Source organism: Hippopotamus amphibius, chromosome 11 (genome assembly GCF_030028045.1).
Source record: "Hippopotamus amphibius kiboko isolate mHipAmp2 chromosome 11, mHipAmp2.hap2, whole genome shotgun sequence".
Classification (NCBI taxonomy): domain Eukaryota; kingdom Metazoa; phylum Chordata; class Mammalia; order Artiodactyla; family Hippopotamidae; genus Hippopotamus; species Hippopotamus amphibius.
In genome coordinates this window covers 54,480,294-54,502,236 of record NC_080196.1, presented here as the reverse complement: position 1 = coordinate 54,502,236, position 21,943 = coordinate 54,480,294, and the positions used below count along the sequence as shown (strand labels likewise).

The 21,943-nt window shown below is 42.2% G+C and overlaps 1 protein-coding gene across 10 annotated transcripts in view; it reads left to right on the top strand.

Moving 5' to 3' along the window:
• Nucleotides 1-21,943, top strand: part of CEP192 (centrosomal protein 192) — a 110,039-nt gene that overhangs the window by 40,043 nt on the left and 48,053 nt on the right. For all 10 annotated transcript variants that reach the window (XR_009048070.1, XR_009048071.1, XM_057699773.1 and 7 more), the window contains 11 exons: nucleotides 3,195-4,026; nucleotides 4,114-4,240; nucleotides 9,223-9,394; nucleotides 10,467-11,367; nucleotides 12,680-12,828; nucleotides 14,265-14,495; nucleotides 20,118-20,243; nucleotides 20,434-20,577; nucleotides 20,679-20,742; nucleotides 21,192-21,331; nucleotides 21,431-21,523. Coding sequence is in view for 8 of the 10 variants with exons in the window: in XM_057699773.1 (XP_057555756.1) it covers nucleotides 3,195-4,026; nucleotides 4,114-4,240; nucleotides 9,223-9,394; nucleotides 10,467-11,367; nucleotides 12,680-12,828; nucleotides 14,265-14,495; nucleotides 20,118-20,243; nucleotides 20,434-20,577; nucleotides 20,679-20,742; nucleotides 21,192-21,331; nucleotides 21,431-21,523 (2,979 nt within the window). In the remaining 2 variants the exon portion in view is untranslated. The remainder of the gene's footprint in view (nucleotides 1-3,194; nucleotides 4,027-4,113; nucleotides 4,241-9,222; nucleotides 9,395-10,466; nucleotides 11,368-12,679; nucleotides 12,829-14,264; nucleotides 14,496-20,117; nucleotides 20,244-20,433; nucleotides 20,578-20,678; nucleotides 20,743-21,191; nucleotides 21,332-21,430; nucleotides 21,524-21,943) is intronic.

Below are 21,943 nucleotides of genomic sequence, written 5' to 3'. Positions count from 1 at the left end.
TACACATATCCCCGTATTCCTTCCCTCCCTCGACTCCCCCCCACCCTCCCCGTCCCAGTCCTCTAAGGCATCTTCCATCCTCGAGTTGAACTCCCTTTGTTATACAGCAACTTCCCACTGGCTATCTGTTTTACATTTGGTAGTATATATATGTCTATGCTGCTCTCTCACTTTGTCTCAGATTCCCCTTCACCCCCCGCCCCCTCCCATACCTCGAGTTCTCCAGTCCATTCTCTGCATCTGCGTCCTTATTCTTGTCTTGTCACTGAGTTCATCAGTACTATTTTTAGATTCCGTATATATGAGTTAGCATACAATATTTGTCTTTCTCTTTCTGACTTACTCTACTCTGTATGACAGACTGTAGGTCTATCCACCTCATTACATATAGCTCCATCTCATTCCTTTTTATAGCTGAGGAATATTCCATTGTATATGTATGCCACATCTTCTTTATCCATTCATTTGTTGATGGGCATTTAGGTTGCTTCCATGGCCTGGCTGTTGTAAAGAGTTCTGCAATAAACATTACAGTACCTGTTTCTTTTGGGATTATGGTTTTCTCTGGGTATATGCCCAGGAGTGGGATGACTGGATCATATGGTAGTTCTATTTGTAGTTTTTGAAGGAACCTCCAAACTGTTTTCCATAGTGGCTGTACCAACTTACATTCCCACCAACAGTGCAGGAGAGTTCCCTTTCTTCCACACCCTCTACAACATTTGTTGTTTCTAAACTGTATTTTAAATTGTGCTTGTTCTTTCAGTTACTTAGGTATTAAAATCTCATACTGATTGTGGATTTGTCTGTTACTTATTATGGTCTGCCAGTATTTGCTTTAAATTTTTTGAGGCCATATTTTTCCGGTACAAGCATGTTAGAATTATTCTCTCCTGGTGAATCAAACGTTTTTCGTTGGGCATGACTCTCTTTGTCTGTAGTGATGCTTTATGCCTTAAGTCTAGTCTGATATTAACATGGTTGACAGCAGCTTTCTTTAGTTAGTGTTTGCATGTTGTATCTGTTTCTATTATTTTACTTTTAATCTTTCTATATCCTTGTATCTTAGATGTTTCTATTTTAAGACCATAGTGTTGGATTTTATTTTTAAATTTCTCATGATCCTTTTTTCCACTTATATTTGCTGGAACTACCAATATATGGAGATTTAAATCTGCTCTCTTTACGCACTTTATTTCACCTAGACTTTGCTTTTTTCTTTTTTGCATTCTTTTGGATTGCCGAAGTATTTTATATTATTCTGATTTTCTTCCTCTATTAATTTGGTAATTATATATTTTCCTATTATTTTGATTACCCAGGAAATTATAACCTGTCTCCTTCATTTACTAACGTTTAATAAAAATTGGGGGTTTTTTTTGTTTTCTTTATCTCTTAGTTAACATTACAAGGATCATAAAACATTCATTTTGCTTCACTCCAGTGAAGCAAAGCACCTATTGTTTTATATATATTGTTTTAATTCTCTATGTGAACATCCCATGAGACATGATGATGGTATTGATGGTGACAACTGTTAGTACATACAACCAGTATGTATCTCTGACCTTCCATTTAAGATGAATTTTCTTTTGCTGGAAGAATACCTTTACAATTTTGTTTTGTAAGGGACTGCTGGTATTGAATCCTCTGTTTATGTCAATCTGAAAATATCTTTATTTCACCTTTGTTCTTGAAGTGTATTTTTGTTTGGTGTATGTTCATCTAACAAGTACGTTAGACTTCCTCAGTATCTTTTTCTTTTATGTTCTTTCTGTTCTGTTTTGTTTTCTGTTACTTTCTCTTTCATTCCGTATACTTTTTTCAGGATTCTCTTCCAAGTTTGATTCTTTTTTCAGTTGTGTTCAATTCATCATTAAACCTATCCATTGGGTTCTTAATTTGTTATTGTGTTTTTTAATTACAGAATTTATGTTTCGTTCTTTCTTGATAATTTCTAGTCCTCTGTTGAGTTCTCAGTGTTGTTTTCTATTTCCTTAAGTATGTTTTAGATTTTGTTAGATTTATGTTTTAGGTTTTAGATTTAGATGTGTTTCAGATTCTGATAATCCATCGTCTGCATGCCCCACAGTTCTCTTTTTCTGGAACATGGGCCACATTACCTTGGAATGTGTGTGTTATTCATTGATAAAGGAGTTGACTTTTACTGGAAAAGTTGCTGAAATATTTGAGGCCATGGGAGATATCTTCCAGACAGGATTTTTGTTTGCTGCTAAGCGAGGAACACTAGCAGTCTCAGGTCGCTTTAATTCAGTTACTGGAATTGAGCTGATTGGAGCTCGACCTCTAGTTCTTCTGAAGGCCACCTTTACTCCATGGGAGTAGCCCTCTCTGGTCTCACCTAAAGCATGGATATTTATTTTACCGTGGCCACCACCTCCCCCTCGTCATTGGCAGACTCTGAACCTGATTTTTGTACCCTTACTCCCATAAGGGCAGCTTTGCTTAGCCTCTTTTTTTTTTTAATTATTATTTATATTTTCTTAGCTTCTTAAGCTTCCTGATGTCTTAGCACAGCAGAGCCTCTGGGGAAGTGCACCCCCAGGACTGGTTTCACCTCTCTGGGATTCTCTCTTCTCTTAGGTTTGGCCCCATAGTTTTTTATTCTTTTTTTTAGCTCTCCAGTACCTTCTAAGAAATGTTTTTGGATGTGTTGTCTAGTTCTGATTGCTCTCAGCAAGAGTTGGTTTGCATCACTTAGTCTGCTATTACTGGAAGCAGAAGTCTTAATTTGCATTTTTTAAATATTAAATAGGTTTATGTTGCTTTGCTGTTGGTTCCATTTTATTATTTTACCTATGGTTTCTATTTATGTCTTGCTTATAAATCTAACAATTGAATGAAATTACCAAGAATCATACTTGCAGTCACTATGACTCAGTGGCTTCTCCATTTCAGTATTTTCAGTTTTTGGTTTTAAATTATTCTCTGATTCAATTTTAGCATTTCCTTAATTCTTGAAGATTGTTTTTTTGCATGATTAATGATTCAATTTTGTTAGTGACCCAGTACTCTACAATTAATGTTGATAGCAGCTGTCTTTTTTCATTAGGAGATTTAACTGGTATACTGTTAATTTCTTGCTGCTGTTAGATCTTATATAGCACTTAGAAATAAAGATTAAACTAATATGTGCTTGTCCATGGAACTGATGTGAACTTTCTCATTTCTAGAACACTTTTCTCATCAGTAGCAAACCCCAGAGACACACAGGTGAGCTGTCCAGCGGTGGTGATTCTGTGCTGAGGATAAGCACCATTGCTTCCGCCATTGCAGATGCGTCAGTGAGTACTGACCCCTCCCAGCTCGCCGCCATGATCAAGGCACTTTCAAATAAACCCCGAGAGAAGACTTCTCAGGAGGATGGTAAACAAAAGTACTCTTCTGCTGTGTCTCATTTCCTACCTAATGATCTGGAAAAAAGTAGTGGATCTAGCACGTTTGATATGGAGAAATACCTTAAAAAAACAGAAACTAGTAGATACGAAGGTGGACTGGACAACTTTTCAAGAGCTGGTGTGTCTGATATTTGGGATTTATCTTTGTCTGAAGAACGGACTACACACGACATCCATGCTGTGGACCTGGGTGCTGTTAGCATAAGCGTAAGGGAGATAGAAGAAGACACAGCAGCTGGTTTTGATGGTGAAAGTGGAGAGAGCGTGGACGAGACATCACTGAGAACAGTCAGCTCTTCAAATTCAGTTCTTACAGATAGGGGAAAAAGAGAGGGTACAGGGGCTGATGGGAAGACACATTCCACTGACCACAAATCACCAGATTCCAGTGATGGTGAAAAAGCCACCTCCGAATCCATTCCTGCCTCTGATAGTTCCTCATCGGTCAAGAACCCCAGGGTAGCATTCCTCTGGCTGTCAGGAGAGCATGAAGACACACAGAGTAGCAGAGATAGTCAGAGGCAAAATGAGTATGTTAGTGAGACGAGTAACAGTGAAAAGCATGTGACTTTTGAAAACCATTCCACAATCTCACCTAAAAGTGGTGGTAAGTGTCAGAGTCGGTCACATTCAAAAAATTACACAGAATGGGTTTTTTTTTCTGTTCTTATTGGAAAATACACCTTTCTGGTAGATTTGAAAAATCCCTCTCCTCAGCGTGGTGGACATGGCTTGGAGGACGACCAGGATGGCTTCAGACCTTCCACTTCTCCACTGAGTCATTCTTCTCCTAGTGAAATTTCTGGAACTACTTTATCAGGGTAGGTGATTACTTTTTTTTGTTGTTGTTTGTTTTTTTAAAGTAATAAAAATACATGCTCAGTGTAGGACAACTGAAACAAAATATAAATATAGGTTCATGTCTCAAAGGTAACTTGTATTTTGTGAATTTCTTTCAAGCCATTTTTCTTTGCAAATTTTTGTACTATTTTTTTCACTTATAAAAATTTCCTGTATTTAAGAGAAAATTAATGTATAGATTACATAATGAATCTATTACAGTTTATTTGGTGCTTTTGGTGGATACTGGTGTACTTACTATATTTTACTTTTTTTCCCCCCATTTTAATGATATTGAGATGAACAGCTTTGCTCATAAAATTTCTTCTGTGTTTTAACGGATTTCCTCAGAAGTGAAATTACCAAGTCAGGAATAAGAATATTTTCAGGCTCTCTGGATTAGCAAACTATTTTCTATTGTAAAAGGGGTCTTAAAGACTTGCACTCTTAACTGTCCGTGTGTGAGGAAGGTGTGCATCCCACTGTTTTCTTATCAGCATTTTAAATAACTTTTAATTTTGGATATATTTTTTATCTTATAGTATTAACTTGTGTTCTTAATACTAATGAGATTGGTAAGTGCTTTTTCAGAGGTTGGGATAAGAATCCTAATATTTTACATGTTTTAACACAACCTATAAACTAACTTAACCTTCAAGTTATAAGTAAAACTTTTTAATTTTTCAAAAATGCTGTAAGTCAGTGTTGTTTCAAAATACACATATATAGGTATACGTGTCCATAAAACTTTGAACAGTGTAAATGTAATGCTTTATCAGGTGTGTGTCTGTGTGTATTTGCGTATAGATGCGCACGTGTGTGTGTTTCCCTCCGTTACGCTGTTCATCTGCCTGGTTCTCCAGTCGCCTCACCAGGACCTGTTGTTTCTGGTGTCTTAGGTTTCCTCTGGTGTGTTTGTGCACATACGCAAATATGAGTGTATATTCTTATTGTCATCCCTCTTTATAGTCAGTAGAGGGTCCTTTACACACTTTGTATGTTTTGCTACTCAAGGTTCTCATCACAGCCTCATCTGTATTATAGTCACTTTGCACACCTGCTGATGTATTACAGGATAAATTCTGGGAAATGAGATTGTTGGGTCAAAGAGTATGTGCATGCATGTTCCTATTTAAATCAATACAACCCCTCTGAAGAGGTTGTGTTAGTTTAATTTTCTACCAGCAATTTAGGAAAGAGCTTCTTTTCCCACAACCTCACCAACAGAATGTTTATTAAACTTTTTATTGTCAACACTCTGGTAGCTGAAAAAAATGCTGTTTCAGTGTAAATCATGAATGATGATGAGCGTCTTTTCCTTTATATTTCCTTCTGTATCAAATATCCCTTCATGTTTGTTGCCCATTTTTCACATGGACTGTTAGTCTTTTTTGTCTCCATTTCTTGGAGCCCTTGATGTGTTAGGGAGAGTGAATAGCCCTTTGTTTGTGAAGTGAGTTATACAGCTCCTAGTCTGTAGAAAGTTTTTTTCCTTTCTTGTATTTTTCACTCTAGCTTACCCACACCCTGTCCAGTGAACTTGCAAAAATCCAGGAGCAGCTTGGGAAACACGTCATAGGTAACTAGGATATCAAATAAAATTTCAGTTGTTTTCAAAATATTGAACATTTATGATAATTTCACTGCTTAGGTAACATTTTCTGCTTATCAAAATCTTTCCATAGAGAAACATATAAAAGATCTTTTATAAAGCCATAAAAGAAAAAGAATCCATAGATTTAATAAAATAACCTTTCTGTGTGGCAACAATTTTTGCCTCAGAATTGACTTGATCTTTTTGTAAGCTTTATGCAAAAGATGCTTTCAAGTCTAGTAAGATCTTGTAAGTCAAGTAACTTCATTAGGCTGTGTCTCTGTGTTGACTTCATGGCCACCTTACCCTGTCACACAGCACCCTTTCAGTATGTGGAATCAAGCATTCTTTTATTTAGGAAAGTTTTTTTTTTTAATTACTTGTTAAGATATTGGTGCTAACCTCAGGAACTTTAGTCTTGTATATGTGGGATCTATTTTGCTTGACTTTTGCACTTATTTTCTTTTTAATCCTTTCTTTAGGAACTTGTTTTAGAATAATTGTAGAAATTGCAAAGATAGTATAGAGAGACCCATGTCCCTCCCCAGCTCCCCCAAAATCACCACCAGGAACTTGTCCTGGGCGGGGGGTGTGCAGGTAGAATTGTGTCATTTTATCACAGGTGTGAAAGTGTGTAACCACCTCCACAGTCAGAGACACAGAACTTTTCCATCACCACAGTGACCTGCCTCTTTCTTAATTACTTTTTCATTTTGTTTGCATTTCACATTTCTGATTTCTAGATTTCTGCATTATTTTCTTTATTGTTTCTTAACCCCTGTGTACTTTGCAATTTCATCTTGTTTTCTGTGGTTTTGGTATTTTTAAATTGTGTATGAAAGTGTTTGATAACAACTGTAATTGCTGTGTAAAGACTTGTTATTATGATTTTTTTCTTTCACCCTACCCTTTACTGCATGATCAGAGACAAAGTTTGGGCTGGATGTTCTCAGTCTGGGACCCGCCTGTTTTTTCTTGTGCTGCTAAGAAAATACATTTATTCATCACGTGTAGGAAGCGTATCTTAGGGGGATAGTAAACTTTCTCGTGAACCTGGCATATGGTCAGATATTTCGAACGAGGGCATCATGTTGACCTTTTTAAAGTGACCGTGGGGTTGGTGGGCTTCCTCTTCCCTGCCGGTCAGCCACTGCACTTGCATCCCTATGTCTCAGCCAGATGCGGGCTTAGCAGGAAAGAAGCTGGACACCAGCAGGTTCTGAGGTTCATTCTGCTGTCCCTTCTGCTGCACAACAGCTGTTGCTGCAGAGGCCAAGCTTGTGACTCCATCTTATCTTCCTGCTGTCGCTCCTCTGCCTTTTCTCTCATCAGCTGAAATGCGCCTGTTGGGGTCTTGCAGTTGGTATTCCTGGGTTCTGGCAACCTCTGCGCACAGTACTCTCTTGTTTCCTGTTGCTTTGGCCCCTCTTCCTGAGGTGTCCAATGGCTGGTACTTCCCCTCTGGGCATCTGTGTCTGTTTTCGTCGTCCTCATCTTGGTGTCTTTACTCACGCTCCCTGTGTTGTGGGGCAGCTGAGCTGTTCAGAGGTTTATCCTCAGCGTCTCTGACTTTCTGTAACATAAGCTGTGCTTTTCATGGCTGCCAATGTCGACATTTTGTATTTATTTCTTTTTATTGAAATCCTTCTTGTACTTTTTTATTGTGGTAAAATGGGTTTCATAGTTTCATTCTTTTTTCCAAGTTTCTTCCAGTTCATATTCATTAAGTTTTTTAATATACATTGTGACATGTTGCTCAGAATGTTGATCTGTTGAGTGGCCACATGTTTCTGGTGAGAGCCCTTTATCTGCTAACTTTGCTGCTCACTGCGTTCCTGCTGGGTGGTCTAGCAGCGTCCAGCCAGCTTCTGGCAAGTCCATGTAGAGTTGATGTAGAGTTTCTCCTTCCAGAATGCCTTGAGTCTCTGTGTGGCTGGCACCTTGGCAGTTTTTGGATTCCTTTAGAGTCTGACATCTGGACTGAAGTTTCTCTTCTTTTGTTTCTGTGTGTTCTTACAGTTCACTTCTCATTGCTTGAGGTAATACAACCTAAATGCGTTTGTTCCTTTCGACCAAAGGAGCTAGACTCAGACGGCACGCACCCCAGTACCCAGAGCTCTTTCCATGCTGCCCATGGTGTCTGTGTGTGTGTGTGTGCACATGTGTGCGCATGTGCATACAGAACCCATGCAGGTGCGTGTCATTCAGTGGCTGAAGGGGGCCTGAAGCCATTTGGTTAATATTTTGTCTCCGTTGGTTAGAGATTCACTAACTAGTATTGTGTCAGTGTTGTCTTGATTTTGTCCTTTTAAAAACCCAGAATTCAAAATAGGATTTTCTCTCTGTGTCCATTGCCCACCTGAGTTTTTTGAACTTTGTGCAAGAAAAATGGGATGAAATTCAGTCTAATTAAGGGCTGACTTGAAACTAAATGGCAGAGTATTCAGGGGGTGCAGCAGCTGTTTCCAGAGGTGGCTGTGCTGGTGTTTCCCACCAAGTGTGACTCTGCACCCATCCTCAGTGGGCAGCCTGGCCCTCTCCTCTGCGGGCTGGCCTGGCTCTATGCTGGGGACTGACAGAATATGGCATGTGTATTAAACAGATATGGGAGCTTATTATTTATTGCTTTCTGACCTTTTTTTAAAAAACTTAATATATCCTGAACATCTTTCTGAGGCAGTGGGTAGTATTCAACAGCATGATTTAAACCAGCTGCATAGTGTTTGATTGTGCTGTGCCATGCTTTCCATAGCCGCCTCCCCGCTGCGTGACGTTTAAGATTCCCTTTGTTATTGATAGCGACATGTGACATGTCCTTTTAGCGACTCTTTATAATTAGCACTAGTTTTCTTAGGATTAATCTCTAGATATATAACACCTGAGTCTAGGGGCTTTTGCTCTGCACGCTTGATAGCTCAGCTGAGAGTTGCACAGCTCCTGTTCCTGCCCGTGGTGTGGCTGTTCCCATCACTTTGCACTCATCCACGTGATTCGTGTCTTCATCTTTGCTCTTTGAAGGCAGGAATTGGCAAGTGCTCTGCTCACTGCTCTATATCAGGTATTCAGTAAATTTTTGTTGAATGAACAGCTGACTTTGTTATGTGATTGTATATGCAACTTATTAATGAAACTGCCACGACATTTTTCTTTTTCATTAGCTTACCAGATTCATTCAATAGGACTATAACTTACAGTTTTAGATAATTAAGGGTAAAAAGAACGAATCCAGTGTTCAGTTGTATATGCAGCTGGGATAGACGGTAGTGCAGGTTGACAGTGTTGGAGGCAAGCAGGAAGGGCTTCCTGTCACTGTAGACAATGTTAAGTTAGGGGATGGACAAGTCCAGGCACAGGTGTTTTCTCTTCCAGGTGTGCCCTGGAGTCTTTCAGTTCAGCAGCTCACCCACAGAACCCCCCCTGTGAGAGGGAGTCGTCCCAGCTGACGTGTCCACAGGCCAGTGTCAGCAGGCTGACCTACGTGTCTGAACGAGAGAGCACCTGTCGTGCCACGGCCTCAGATTGTGGCCTTGAGGACTGCAAGGTGGGAGCACTTCTGTTATTTCGTTACTCAGGCTTCTGGTGCTGAAGTCTTACTGATGAAGGATTTAGACTCGAGTTCAGGCCTAATTTCTGTTGCTCTTTTACCTTTAAAATAAGTGTGTGTGTGTGTGTGTGTGTGTGTGTGTGTCTGAGTTTTGCTCAAGCAGCCACTTGTGCTGGGTAGGCACTATAAGTTCAAATATTTTAGTATCTGCCCTCAAAACTCTTAGTCTGGTGGAGGCCGTGCAGGACACACAGTGTAGTGAAATGTGCTGTGAGAGATTCAGGAGGTGATTGACAGTCTGACCAGGCAGCGTGTCCACTGAAGCTTGGTGGGAGGATTATCTGGAATCAGGCATGGGGGAGGCAGGGAATTGCAAAGCACACACTGCATTTGAGGGCCCCCAGGAAGTTTGGAGTGGCTGCAGTGAATCGTGTATGTGGAGAAAAGAGGGGAAGCCAGACCATGATGTTGTTGATATAAAATTTGGGAGTTTGAAGGCTCCTAAGCAGGACACAGACATGCCCTGTGTTCATGTTTTGAAAGCTCCTTGCAGCGGAGGCAGAATTGATGGGTGAGATTAGAACCAGGAGGATTTGACACTGGGCGGCTGGACTCATGAGGCGGGGGGCAGCGCAGGCTCAGACCAGGGTCGTGGCCGTTGGGGTGGGAGCGAAGGAGAGGTCTGAGAGATTTGTGTGGGAGAAGCTAGAATTTTACTACCTGGGTGTGTTTTGTGAACGTGACAGTGTTCAGTTTGTAACCAGCTGCATGTGACTGTTGCGGGTGTGCAGTGCAGGCTCCTCCAGTGAGTTGTTCCTTAGCCTACCCACTAAGTTACTAAACCAAACTACTTGTTTCTGGTCCTGTAAATTGGTAAAAACAATCAATACAGATTTTCTAACTTTTAATCCTGCATTTTACAGCTACAGAATTACTTTGTATAAGCCACCTTTTTTTCAGGGAAATAATGTCATATAGATCTCTATTCTTTGAGGGTATATCAGCATGGTTTGCATTTGTAATATTCACTTTATCTGTGGATAATTGCTGAACGTTTTTTGTCACACAGGGTGATATCACCAGTGAGTTGAGCACCACAATTATTCAGGCCAGTCCAATTCTGTCTCAGGAGCGGGCTCCGGATAAGTTACGAGAAAAAAGTCCATTTCACAGTAGAGGAAAAGGAGCATTATCGTATATTATCCAGAAGAACTTGGACACAGAAAAAGTGACTGAAATTACTTCTCTGAGTAGCAGACGTGAAGATGTAAAACCGAACTTCAGATCGAGTAGAGAGCTTACCTCCAACAGTGAAGATCTGTCAGAAACTAGTGTGGTGGGTGTGACCTCAAACCCCAGTGAACTGGACCAGGTCAGCCCGGCTCTGCTGAGCGAGTTGGGCCTTGGCCATTGGGCCCTGCTGGCCACACCACGCCTCCCTGTGTCCCTCCAGGCATCTGTGCATGACGGTGGACGCATGACTCCTGCAGACACATCCGCTGCCGACAGCGCATTTGGTGGCCAGGGCCCTCCCCAGGCCTCTGTCCCTAGCACTGAGGGCCGTGGCCCTGCTCCCGCAAAGCAGCACGTGCCCCTCTCGGGCCCTGCACTCTCAGTGCACCGTCCCGTCCCTGTGGCTCCCTGTGCCCAGCCGTGCTCAGGAGCCCTACCTCCAGCCGGAGGTGCCACCCTGCCTCGGTGCCGGGGCAGTGGTGCCACAGCCTGTGGGCTCCCAGGAAGCTGTCATCCTGCTGCCATCACAGGAGAACACATCCAGAGCTCTGTGGCTGTGGGCTTTTGTCTAGGACAGAACATGGACTCAGGACTGATGGCTGCCTCTTCCCTTTGTAACCCATATTCTAACACCTTCAATCAGAATCTTCTAAGTACAGCCAAACTTCTTCCTGCACAGCCTCTTGGTCCAGATTGTGGAATTGAACCATGGGATTCAGGAGTGATGTCAGGATTTGGTAAGATGCTTTTTCTCTGTTACTGCTTGTTGTTGGTTGCTGTTATTTAAAAATTGAATTTTCTCAGTGGCGACTATAAAGGTAGTTTGTTTCCTTTTTTTTAATTATTTAATTTATTGGCTGAGTTGGGTCTTTGTTGCTTTGCGTGGCTTTCTCTAGTTGCAGTGAGCGGGGGCTACTCTTCGTTGCAGTACGTGGGCTTCTCAGTGTGGTGGCTTCTCTTGTTGCGGAGCACAGGCTCTAGGCGTGAGGGCTTCAGTAGCTGCAGCACGTGGGCTCAGTAGTTGTGGCTTGCAGGCTCTAGAGCACAGGCTCAGTAGTTGTTGTACACGGGCTTAGCTCCTCTGTGGCATGTGGGATCTTCCCGGACCAGGGCTTGAACCTGTGTCCCCTGCATTGGCAGGCAGATTCTTAACCACTGTGCCACCAGAGAAGTCCCAAACTAGTTTGTTTCAAGGAGATAACTGATTAGCCCGATTTCCATGTAAGTTTTTTTCTTTATCCTGAATTTGGAACACAGACGATAACATTTCTGTGCAAGTGTCCCAGAGTAGTCTTAGAAAAACATAAAAACTTAACGCAGGTAAAACTCCCAATGCCTTTGTCTTTCTGTTTCTCTCTTGTGCTCTGAACTTGGAATTCTGCTGTTATTTCAACTAGGAAGTTCCTAGTTTTAGAGTCACCTCCCTGAAGGAGGGAATCTCCTGCCCGCTTTTAAGTCTTCGAGGGTGATTTACGTGGGAGTGAGAGGCAGCACCCTTCCGCTCTGCCTCTGCCCATAGTGGCTGAGCTGCCTGTGCTCATGCTCATGGTCACTCGGGAGCAGGGCTGGGTGCTGTGCTTTCCTGACATCGTGCTGACGGCCACTGCAGCAAGACTGGTTTTGCCCTCTTTTCTTCTGAAGGAAATTCCACAGTAACTGCGTAAAGATGGTGAAAAGCTTGGCCATCATGTTAAAAATCAGTAGAGCCTTTGTCGTTTCTCATTGTGTTAAGCAGTGCCTTATACTTATAGGAGAAAAAAGGAAGAGATTACTAATAGGCAGTAACACCTAAGAGTTGATTAGTTGTGCATTTTTGAGTTTGATCAACTTTGTTTTCCTCATGGGCTGGATGCCACAGGAGGAAATTACTGACCAGTGTCTGCTGTGGTGTATGCAGAATTGGGAGACTCCTGTTTAGATCTGGGGCACTTCATAAAACCATAGCTCTCAGGTGTCGACAGGTAGTCTCATGTAAAGGTTTCCATTTAACCAGCTGTGCTTCTGGTAAGGTGTTGGGAATGCATTTTGACTTGCTGTATTTCTACCCAGGGAAAGTAAGAGTGCCTGAGGAGCTGAAGTTTCCTCACGCGTGCTGTGTTGGCATCGCTTCACAGACCTACCTCAGTGTCCTGAATCCCACTGACCGCTGGCTGCAGGTCAGCATCAGGGTCCTCAGTGTTAGTGTCAACGGTGAAAAGGTGAGCTTTCTGTGTCTTTCTTCTCTGACATAGCGATTGCATTACGATTAATGCTGGAGCCTTCTTTTCCCCTAGTACTTCCTTTTATACGAGGGATCCTGTCCCCCACCGTATACTTTGCACAGAATCATTGGAATGGTATCTTTTTCTTGGTTCCCCTTTTGTTGTAGTACTTCCAGTGAAAGTGAAATCTGAATGTGTTTCTCGGTGTCCATTGGGTGTTACTGTTTATTAACCATTATATTTCATTGTTACTTATTTATAAAGTCATGTAAATACGCTTTTAGTGCTATCGTTTAAACCACTGGAGCTCCAAGTTTCTGATCTCTGCTTGTTGGTTTTGTTAAATGTGATTGAATATAAGTTACTGTCATTTATCCAAACCAAAACAAAACCAAAAAACCCAAAAAGGAACAAGTTACTCTTAGAACCTGTGCCTTCATTTAGTAAGTGAATTTATCTGATCATGTTCTTACGTGATCTTTTGAAATACCTGGAAATACAGTTTTAACATTAGAGCAGGGGTCTCTCACATGATCAGTTATAGCTGATGAGGTTCTAGACCCTAGACCCTGTGGGTGTCAGTGAGTAGGGAGGATGGGAAACACTGTCAGCAGCTCCTCGCAGACAAACATCGGTGAACAGGCTTACTCTCCCCTCTTACCTCCTAGTGATAATCTTGCTTTACCTGATAAAATAAGACTATCTGCTTTCTCTCTCCCTTTCTCCAGCTTTTCCCCTCTGATCCTGAGGGTAGAGGAAAGGCAGGTGATTGGAGAAAGGGTGGGGGGTGAAAGGCGGTGAGATTGGAGGCCTTTTTTAGGAGCATGTAGGATGTAATGTTGTCTCTGGAAGTGGGAGTAAAAAAGGAGATCCCCATTTACAGTGAGGAGGGAGGGGTTGGAGTGAGTCATAATTGCAGACCTGGAGGCCTGACAAGGAACATTGGGGATCAGGCTAACCCCCTGTGTTACACAGCTGCAGAGACCAGGTCCTAGGTGATGTCCTGGGTGGGAGGCGGGACCCAGGGTGACGTCCAGGGCTGGAAGTTGCTCCCATTTTCAAAGAAGGTGAAGGTAAAAATAACTTATCTTTGAAACTCCTTATGGGAGTTCCCTGGTGGTCCAGTGGTTAGAATTCGGTGCTTTCACTGCAGTGGCCTGGGTTCAGTCCCTGGTCAGGGAAGCTGAGGTCCCGCAAGCTGTGCAGTGCAGCCAAAAAAAGAAAAAGTTCTTATAATTTTGATTAATTGTATTTTCCAGATAGCGAGTTATAAGGCCTGGGTAATTTTCAAGAGCTAATATGTCTAGATTTGATAGTTTAAGTGACGAGGGAAAGGGATCTTAAACTCATTGGTTTTTCTTTCTGATTTTCAATGTGAAGTTATTTCTTAACAGAGCATGTGGCTCTTTTTTTTTTTTTTTTTTTTTTTTAAGGTGGATCTTTCAGCTTATCCTTGTTTAGTTTTCAAGAATAAAGTCATCATAAGACCTCATGCCACAGAAGAGATAAAAGTGCTCTTCATACCGTCCGGTCCTGGGATTTTCCGATGCATATTCAGTGTTGCTTCTTGGCCGTTTTCAGCTGACGTGGAGACAGTGGCACAGGCAGAAGCTCTGGCGAGCAGGGTCGTCCTCACTGCCATTGCCGAGACCCCTGTGATCGAGGTGACTGTAAGCGGGTCTTTGTCTTACCTGGCATTTTAATGAGGCTGTTTAACCTTAGAAGCATTATTTGGGTAAAATGAATTTGTGTGTGTATGTGCGAGAAAGTTATAATCGAGGTAGACATTGGCTCTTAATATCTTCTTATTCCAAAAGTTAAAATTATTTCTGAGAATTCCCTGGTTGTCCAGTGGTTAGGACTCAGTGTTTTCACTTCTGTGGCCCAGGTTTGATTCCTGGTCAGGCAACTAAGATCCCACAAGCTGCACAGTGTGGCTGGAAAAACAAAAGAAAACAAACGCTTAAAATTATTTCTGTTGTTTTACAGAAGCACAGATACACTTGCTAAGGTGTTTGTAAGCAAAGTGTAACAGATTTCAACCTTAGTTAACAAGTGTGGCTGTACACCAGAGGGAGGTGAGGCGGGTAAAAAGCTGGAAGAGCAAAACAGCTCTGCCTGATGATGAGAGGCTAGTGGATGTGGGATTGAAGTGTATGTTCAACCACCTTCACTGGTGTTCTGAGCTTCTCCCACTGCAGTTTCTTTGTTGTTTGATTTAGCGAAGCCCTAACTGTGATCCTCTTTCAAGATGTGATGTGGGGTGAGTGGGGGCACCTCGAGGAGGCTGGTGAGGGCTGTTTGGGGTTTCTTTCCCAGTGCACATGTCTTTCCTTACTTTCCCCAGGGCTCTACTTACTGCCTTAGCTCAGCAGTTTAATTGCCTAGGGTGTGGAGGAGGAAATAGAGCTTGTGGAAGTTCTCATGTTATAAACTCTTGGTAATCTTTTACTTTTTGTGTAAGTGCCATTTTATGTATTTTTCAGTCAGCTCTGCAGTGCTTGCTGCAGGGCATGGATTTTCAGCTTTGTCACTGTGGACGTTTCAGGCTGGGTGGTTTTTGTCGTGGGTGGAGGCTGTCTTGGGCAGCGTGGCGTGCTTAGCAGCATCCCTGGTCTCCGCTCACTAGGCGTCAGTAGTACCTCCTTTCCCCCAGTTGTGACAACCAAAAACGTGTCCAGACGTTACCACATTACCCCCACTTGAGAACCAATGTCATTGATTTTCTGTGTTTCAATACATTCCACTAACCAGGCTTTTGAACCTGCCCTTAAACAGACTACATTTTTGTAGCAGAAATGAAAACTAAAGCAGTATTTGAGGTTGTCGTATTTTGAGAGGCTCACATAAGTCACAGTGGATTGGTCTGCTCATTGGAATCACGTGCCCAACTTCGTGTCCCAGGCCCAGAGATCATGATTTCACTGGTCTGAGGTGTCATCCGGGGTCTGGGTCCAGCCTACAGATGAGTTTGGGAACCACAGGGGTAAGGGATGGTTCAGCATTAGCCAGGCCAGGAGAGCCCTCCTGGAGGCATAATTGGGCCCTAAAGGTCCAGCAGGATTTGACTGGGAAACAGTGTTCCCCACAAGAGGTAGTTCAGGGATTTTATACAGAGGCCACGTTGGTAAAACCGTTAAATTTCTTTCCTAACTTGATGAAGGCTCCACGTGGTAGCTATAGCAAACATGACATTTTGTAGTATATATAGTTTTGGCTGGCTGTTGCCAGATTGCTAATTTATGTTCCCTGAAGAAATGTGTGAGAGTTCCTAGTGTTGCTGATGTGTTATCTTTGATTGAATTGTCTGCCTCCTTCTTGGATGTGAAGTTCCAGTTGTGGCTGGCATGCTCATATTACTGTAACGCTGAGCATCTTTTTATGTGTCTGTTAGCCGTCCTGGCTTCCTCTTCTTTGAACTGCCTGTTCATATTTCTTGCCCACTTTTGTTTTGAATGTCGTTACCAATTCTTGTAGATGTTCCTTATATTCTAGAGTATAAATCCCTGCCAATAATTATGCTTTGTGATTATTTTCTCCCATTCCTTGGTTCTTCAACTCTACGGTTTTTTCTTTTTTCTTTTTTTTCCTTTGGTTGGACTAAAATTTTAAATGTAACATAGTCAGGTAAGACCCTGTATTCCAAGTATAAAATAAGGCTTGTTTTTGCCTGCTCCAAAAAAGTATCCCTCAGAAAATTCCTTCAAATTCACACCTTGAGGGTAAGGCATTAGCTTTCCTATAATTATTTGAATGCGTGTTAGTTTGGGGCATTCCAAAAAGTCACTTGATAGAACTAGTTTTTTTTAAAAAAAAAGGAGACTAAGAAATTTAACCAAATCCAGGGATTATTCATAGTGGTTTGTAAATGTTGAATGTTATGCATTTGCCTTTTTTTTTTTTAATATTTATTTACTTTTTTTTTTTTTTGGCTGCATCGGGTCTTAGCTGTGGCATGCAGAATCTTCATTTTGGCATGCAGGATCTTTCATTGTGGTTCATGGGCATCTCTCTAGTTGTGGCACTTGGGCTCAGTAGTTGTGGCACATGGGCTTAGTTGCCACTCAGCAGGTGGCAACCTTTGTCCCCTGCGTTGGAAGGCATATTCTTAACCACTGGACCACCAGGGAAGTCCCACATTCACCTTTTAGATATCACTTTAAGAAACAGTATGGGAAGTGGTTAGATGGGGAGATCTTGAATATCAGTGTACAGGATAAACCAGAACGGCCGCCCTGTGTTCTGTGAACTAGTGTTTCACTTGGAACCATGTTCAGTGACAGCACCACGTAGAGATCTGAAAGTGCTGTGGGTTCAGTGTGGATGCACACGGAAACTCGGCTTTGTGGGCGTGAAGGCAGCTGAGGCGAAGAGCCTGCGGGGTTGACGACCCTCATCAGAGGTTGGACGCATCAGTTTTCTGATGGGGACACTCACCACATCTTCTCAGTCTCCGTGCAGGTGCACCCAGCCCCCATCCAACCCTCCCATGGCCCTTTAGCCCGCTTTACTTTTCTGTCTAGCACTGTCAGCAGCTGGCGTACTGAACGTTTCCCTGTGTGTTGTTGTCTGGGCCTCCTTGCCCCTCAGCGTGTAAGCCCCTTGGGAGCAGGAAGTGTCTCTCTTGTTTATGTGGCACGTAGTAGGGGCCCAGTTGTTAGTTGTTGAGGTGAGTAAATCCTAGGGATGTAACACAGCACGGTGATTACAGCTGATACTGTGTACGGTGTACAGGAAAGGTGCTATGAGAGTAGGTCCTATGAGTTCTCTGAAATCTTTTTTTCTTTTTGTTCTGTCTGTATGAGAAGATGGACATGGGCTGAACCTATTGTGGTGGTCATTTCACAATGTGTGTAATCACATCATCATGCTGTACTGTATATCAATTATTTCTCAACGAAACCAGGGAAAAAAAACTTGTTTATTGATTCAATAGACAGTAGAAATAGCCATATTTCTAAATTTGTATGTTTTTTAAAGTGTTGTATCCCATGTTACACATATGCTTCAGAACTGACGAATATGGTCGGTTAGCTGTTCTATCCACATTGCTGAAGTCGACCAGAGACTTTCTGGATCTTCTCTTCTGGGAAACTGAATTGTTGTCCATATTTTAAAGTTCGCGTAGACTTTGCAGATGTGTTGGGAGCGTTTTGGCTGCCTTCTGCCCTCTCCCCCAGCTTTGTGGTCAGCACATGGGTTGGTGAGTTTGTGTTAATGTTTCTTGTGCTTGAAAGGAAGGGCTCTTCCTGCTCTCAGGTGCAAAGTTCTTGTGCGTGTCCCTTAGCTTGGGTAGGCCTCTCTCGGCTCTGATTGTAGACACACCTGTGGGCCTGCTGATTTCTCTTGGTGTTTAACTCTGTTGCTCTGTCCTGGGCCTCCTGCCGCTCTGTGTTAGTGCACTTGTTGTCTTCCAGGTGGAATAGTTACTTTCTAAGTAAACACTCTTTCCCCATATTGTCTTCAAGTATATTTTGTCCGATGTTAATATTGTCTGTCTTCTTTGGTTTAGTAATTTCCTGGTATATCTATTTCCATCTCTTTATTTCTCTGTCTTCAATCTCTATTTCATTATAATGTCTCTTAAAATTGCTGTTTTTTTATCCCACCTTTCTTGACTCCTACTGGACAGATTGGATTTTTCTTTAATCATTCTTGTGCATTTAAAAAAAGAAATTATTTATTTGATTGTGTTTGGTCTTAGTTACATCAGGCAGGCTCCTTAGTTGTGGCATGCATGTGGGATCTAGTTCTCTGACCAGGGATTAAACCCGGGTCCCCTGCATTGGGAGCATGGAGTCTTAACCACTGTGCCACCTGGGAAGTCCCCTTCTTCTGCATTTGCATTAGTTTGGAAGTTACACATTTCTTTCCCCTTTTTTGTTTTGTTTTGTTTTGTTTTTTAATTATTTACTCGGATCTGAAATTCATCAGGAGCTCATTCTATTCACAGACAGCACAGGAAGCTTGAATCACTTTAATGCTGAGCTTCTCTTTCCATATTATCTTTGATATTTTACTTCCAAATGGTTTTAGAACCCCAACATTAAATTTCAACAGATTGATCAAGTTATTTATACATTTTTTTGTTTATCCTTGCTTCTTGAATCTTCTGCTTTTCCCTTCTAAACGGAGTCTATTCTCTTATCTGTATTTATAATTTATTTCAGATTATTTCTAGTTCTTTGAGTGATAATTCTTCCACTGGTTAGTTTCGGTGGTTCTCTCTGATCATTTTCTTCATGTGGTTTCTGATTTTTTAATTGATATTTTAAATTGTTAAATGTGAGCTCACATTCACAGAGGCTGCTTTTTGCTATGGAAATCCCATGAATCCTGGTTTTTCAAAGTGCCTCTGGGGAGCATTTTGTGTAAATGCTGGGGGCACGAAGGTTTCTGTGACTTGCAGCGTGGACCACCTCCCTGGTGTGGCTCAGGCCTGGGGTTTCACTTTCTTGTGGATAGTTTCCAGTGCCCACCCATCCCTGGGCGAGCACTCTGTTGTCTTCTCAGATGCCCAAGCCGAGCTTTTCCAGTTCCCTTTTCATATAAAGGCACTTGCCTGTATTCTTGCATGTGGAGCAGGTGCATCCCGTCAACCTCACCCACATGCACTCAGGCTTGCCTCCTGCTCCCAGGAGGTGTGCAAGCTCCACCCCCAGGAGGCACATTGACCCCAGACCCTCATGGGCTATCACTGCTTTTGTTCTCCCTTTATTTTATGTTGGGCTAGGACAAAAAAAGTGGTGTGTGTGTTAAATATTATCCAGCGTTTTTACACATGTGGGTGCGAGGCTCTGTGTTAGGTTGGTCTCCCATGTTAAAAGAAGTCAGTCTGTTGTAATGATGGGTATTCAGTTTAAACTTGTGACCTGTCTCTTTGGATATCATTTTAAACATTTTCAGTGTTGTCAGAATTTGGACTAAATCCAAAGATGCCAGCGTATGTCTTGGAGGGAATTGAGAAGTTGGTGGTGTAATAGTAGAGTCATGGAAGGTCATGAGAGGCCTGTGTTTTGTAAAGTTGTCAGTTTGTCTTCGCAGAGTAACAGCAACTAAGCTATTGCTTTGTTCTGTAGTATATTTGGGTACTTGGACTACCTCAAAAAAAGAATTTAACATTTATTTTTGTAGCAAGCAACAATTGTGAAATAGCCCTGGGAATCTTAGCTAAGTTTATCTTTAATGCTGATTCTTTGTGGCTGAAGGGGGCAGTGATATGAACATAAGCTGTGATATTTATAATATATTGTTTTTATAAATTCCCCCTTTTCCCCCATAATTAGGTAGAAACAGAAAAGAGAGATGTTCTTGATTTTGGTGACTTGACTTACGGAAGCTGGAAAGCTCTGCCTTTAAAGCTGGTAAACAAGACACACGCCAGCATCCCAGTGAGACTTGTTATTAATGCTGTAAGTACTCCGCTCAGTGAGGAAGCCTTCACAGAGCATGTTGACTTGGAGCTGTAGATGCAGCTAAGAGCATCCTTGGTTAAATTCTCTTAGGAAAGTAAATGTTTTTATTAAAACCTGTGAACAATTTTGCATCTTACCCAACACGACACATTGGCTCTACTGAAGCGGTTTCTCCCATTTCTGACAGAATGCCGTAGCCTGGCGCTGCTTCACCTTTTCCAAGGAGCCCATCCATGCGGCTCTGAAGGCTGTTCCTCATGCCCATGCGATTGCTCAGCTGGCTGCCCCGTCAGTGATCAACCACACGATGCCTGCCAGCGATGATGGACAGGTGAGCTGGGGGACTGAAGGGCTGGCTTAGAACTAAGGGGGAAGCTAATTTTCTAAACCACTTTTCTCTCACTGTATATGCAAAATTTTTTTATTTTACAGGATCCAGAATTTCTGATAATTTGGGTTCTTTTCCATAGTCCAAAGAAACAAGTTGCTTCCTCAGGTATCGTGTTTATGTTTTATGGGATTTGCTCTACTCTGTAGCTAAATAAACTACAAAGTTGAGGCTTATTTCTTCTGTCAGTAAATGTGTCAGATATTTACTGTAATTTGTCAGATATTTTATGTTGTTTTAAAATTGGGCAGAGAGGATGCTTTTTTGGGTCAGACTCATCCAGTTGTGGATAACCCAAGCAAGTACCCCTGAAAACCTTTTGGGATCTTTTCTGTTAACTGATGTTATCTCATCTACCAATTATATGTTTTCTTCCTTTTTCTCCTCTACTCATTTGTGTTCCTCTCTGAGTTCTTTAAAAAGTCATTTTGCTAAAAAAAAAAAAAGTCATTTTGCTTAAGATTTTTTGTGCCCCCTGAGGGCGTAGTGTTGGACCATGTGTGGCATTTAGAATTAAGTAACTCTGGTGTCTGAACTAAAAGAATGACTTTTTATAGAGATTCTAGACTCAGCAGAAGAATTCTTGGCAAGAGTTGATATAGAAGTTGACAGTCCAAATCCTACACCAGTCATTAAAAGTATCAGTCTTCAAGCAAGAACAGGAATAGCCAGGATACACGCTCCGAAAGACCTGCAGGTACCCCAAACTCCTCTCTTTGCTGTTATCTTATGTTCAGGTTGATTTCTTTCTAAGTGTGACATTTTTTAAAAATGCCTGTTTTACCCCATCCTTTAGACTATGCACTTGTTTGCCAGTGTGGCTTCCTCGACAAGGCAGTACTTACCTTTGAAAAATGCTGGGAATATTGATGTCTACTTGGATATCAAGGTGGGAATTTGTGTCAGAAGCTGTAAATTATTTCCCAGGCTGAGACTGTGTCACCTCAGGTTCTGAAGGTTGCTGTGATGCTGACCTTGTCCGAGGGCTGGGGGGATGGGGGGGTCAGACAGAAGAATCTGAGCCCAGGCTTTCAGAGCCAGTGTTACATGAGCAGAAAACAGATAAGGAAGTTCAGCTGGGACGCCTAACATGGTGGATACAAGAACAGAGCTCCAGATTCGTTCCTGAAGACTGTGTCACCCTGTGGCTGGATGGAGGTGCAGGAGAGGGCTTCACGTGTATAGACATCATTTCTGAGACGTGTGGCTGAGTGAGGGGGTGTTCGTGGCCAGGAATTAGGGATGGGGCGGGGATAGTTTGTTGTGGACGAGAAGAAAGAAGTATCCTTTCCAAGAAAGTAAGATGGTG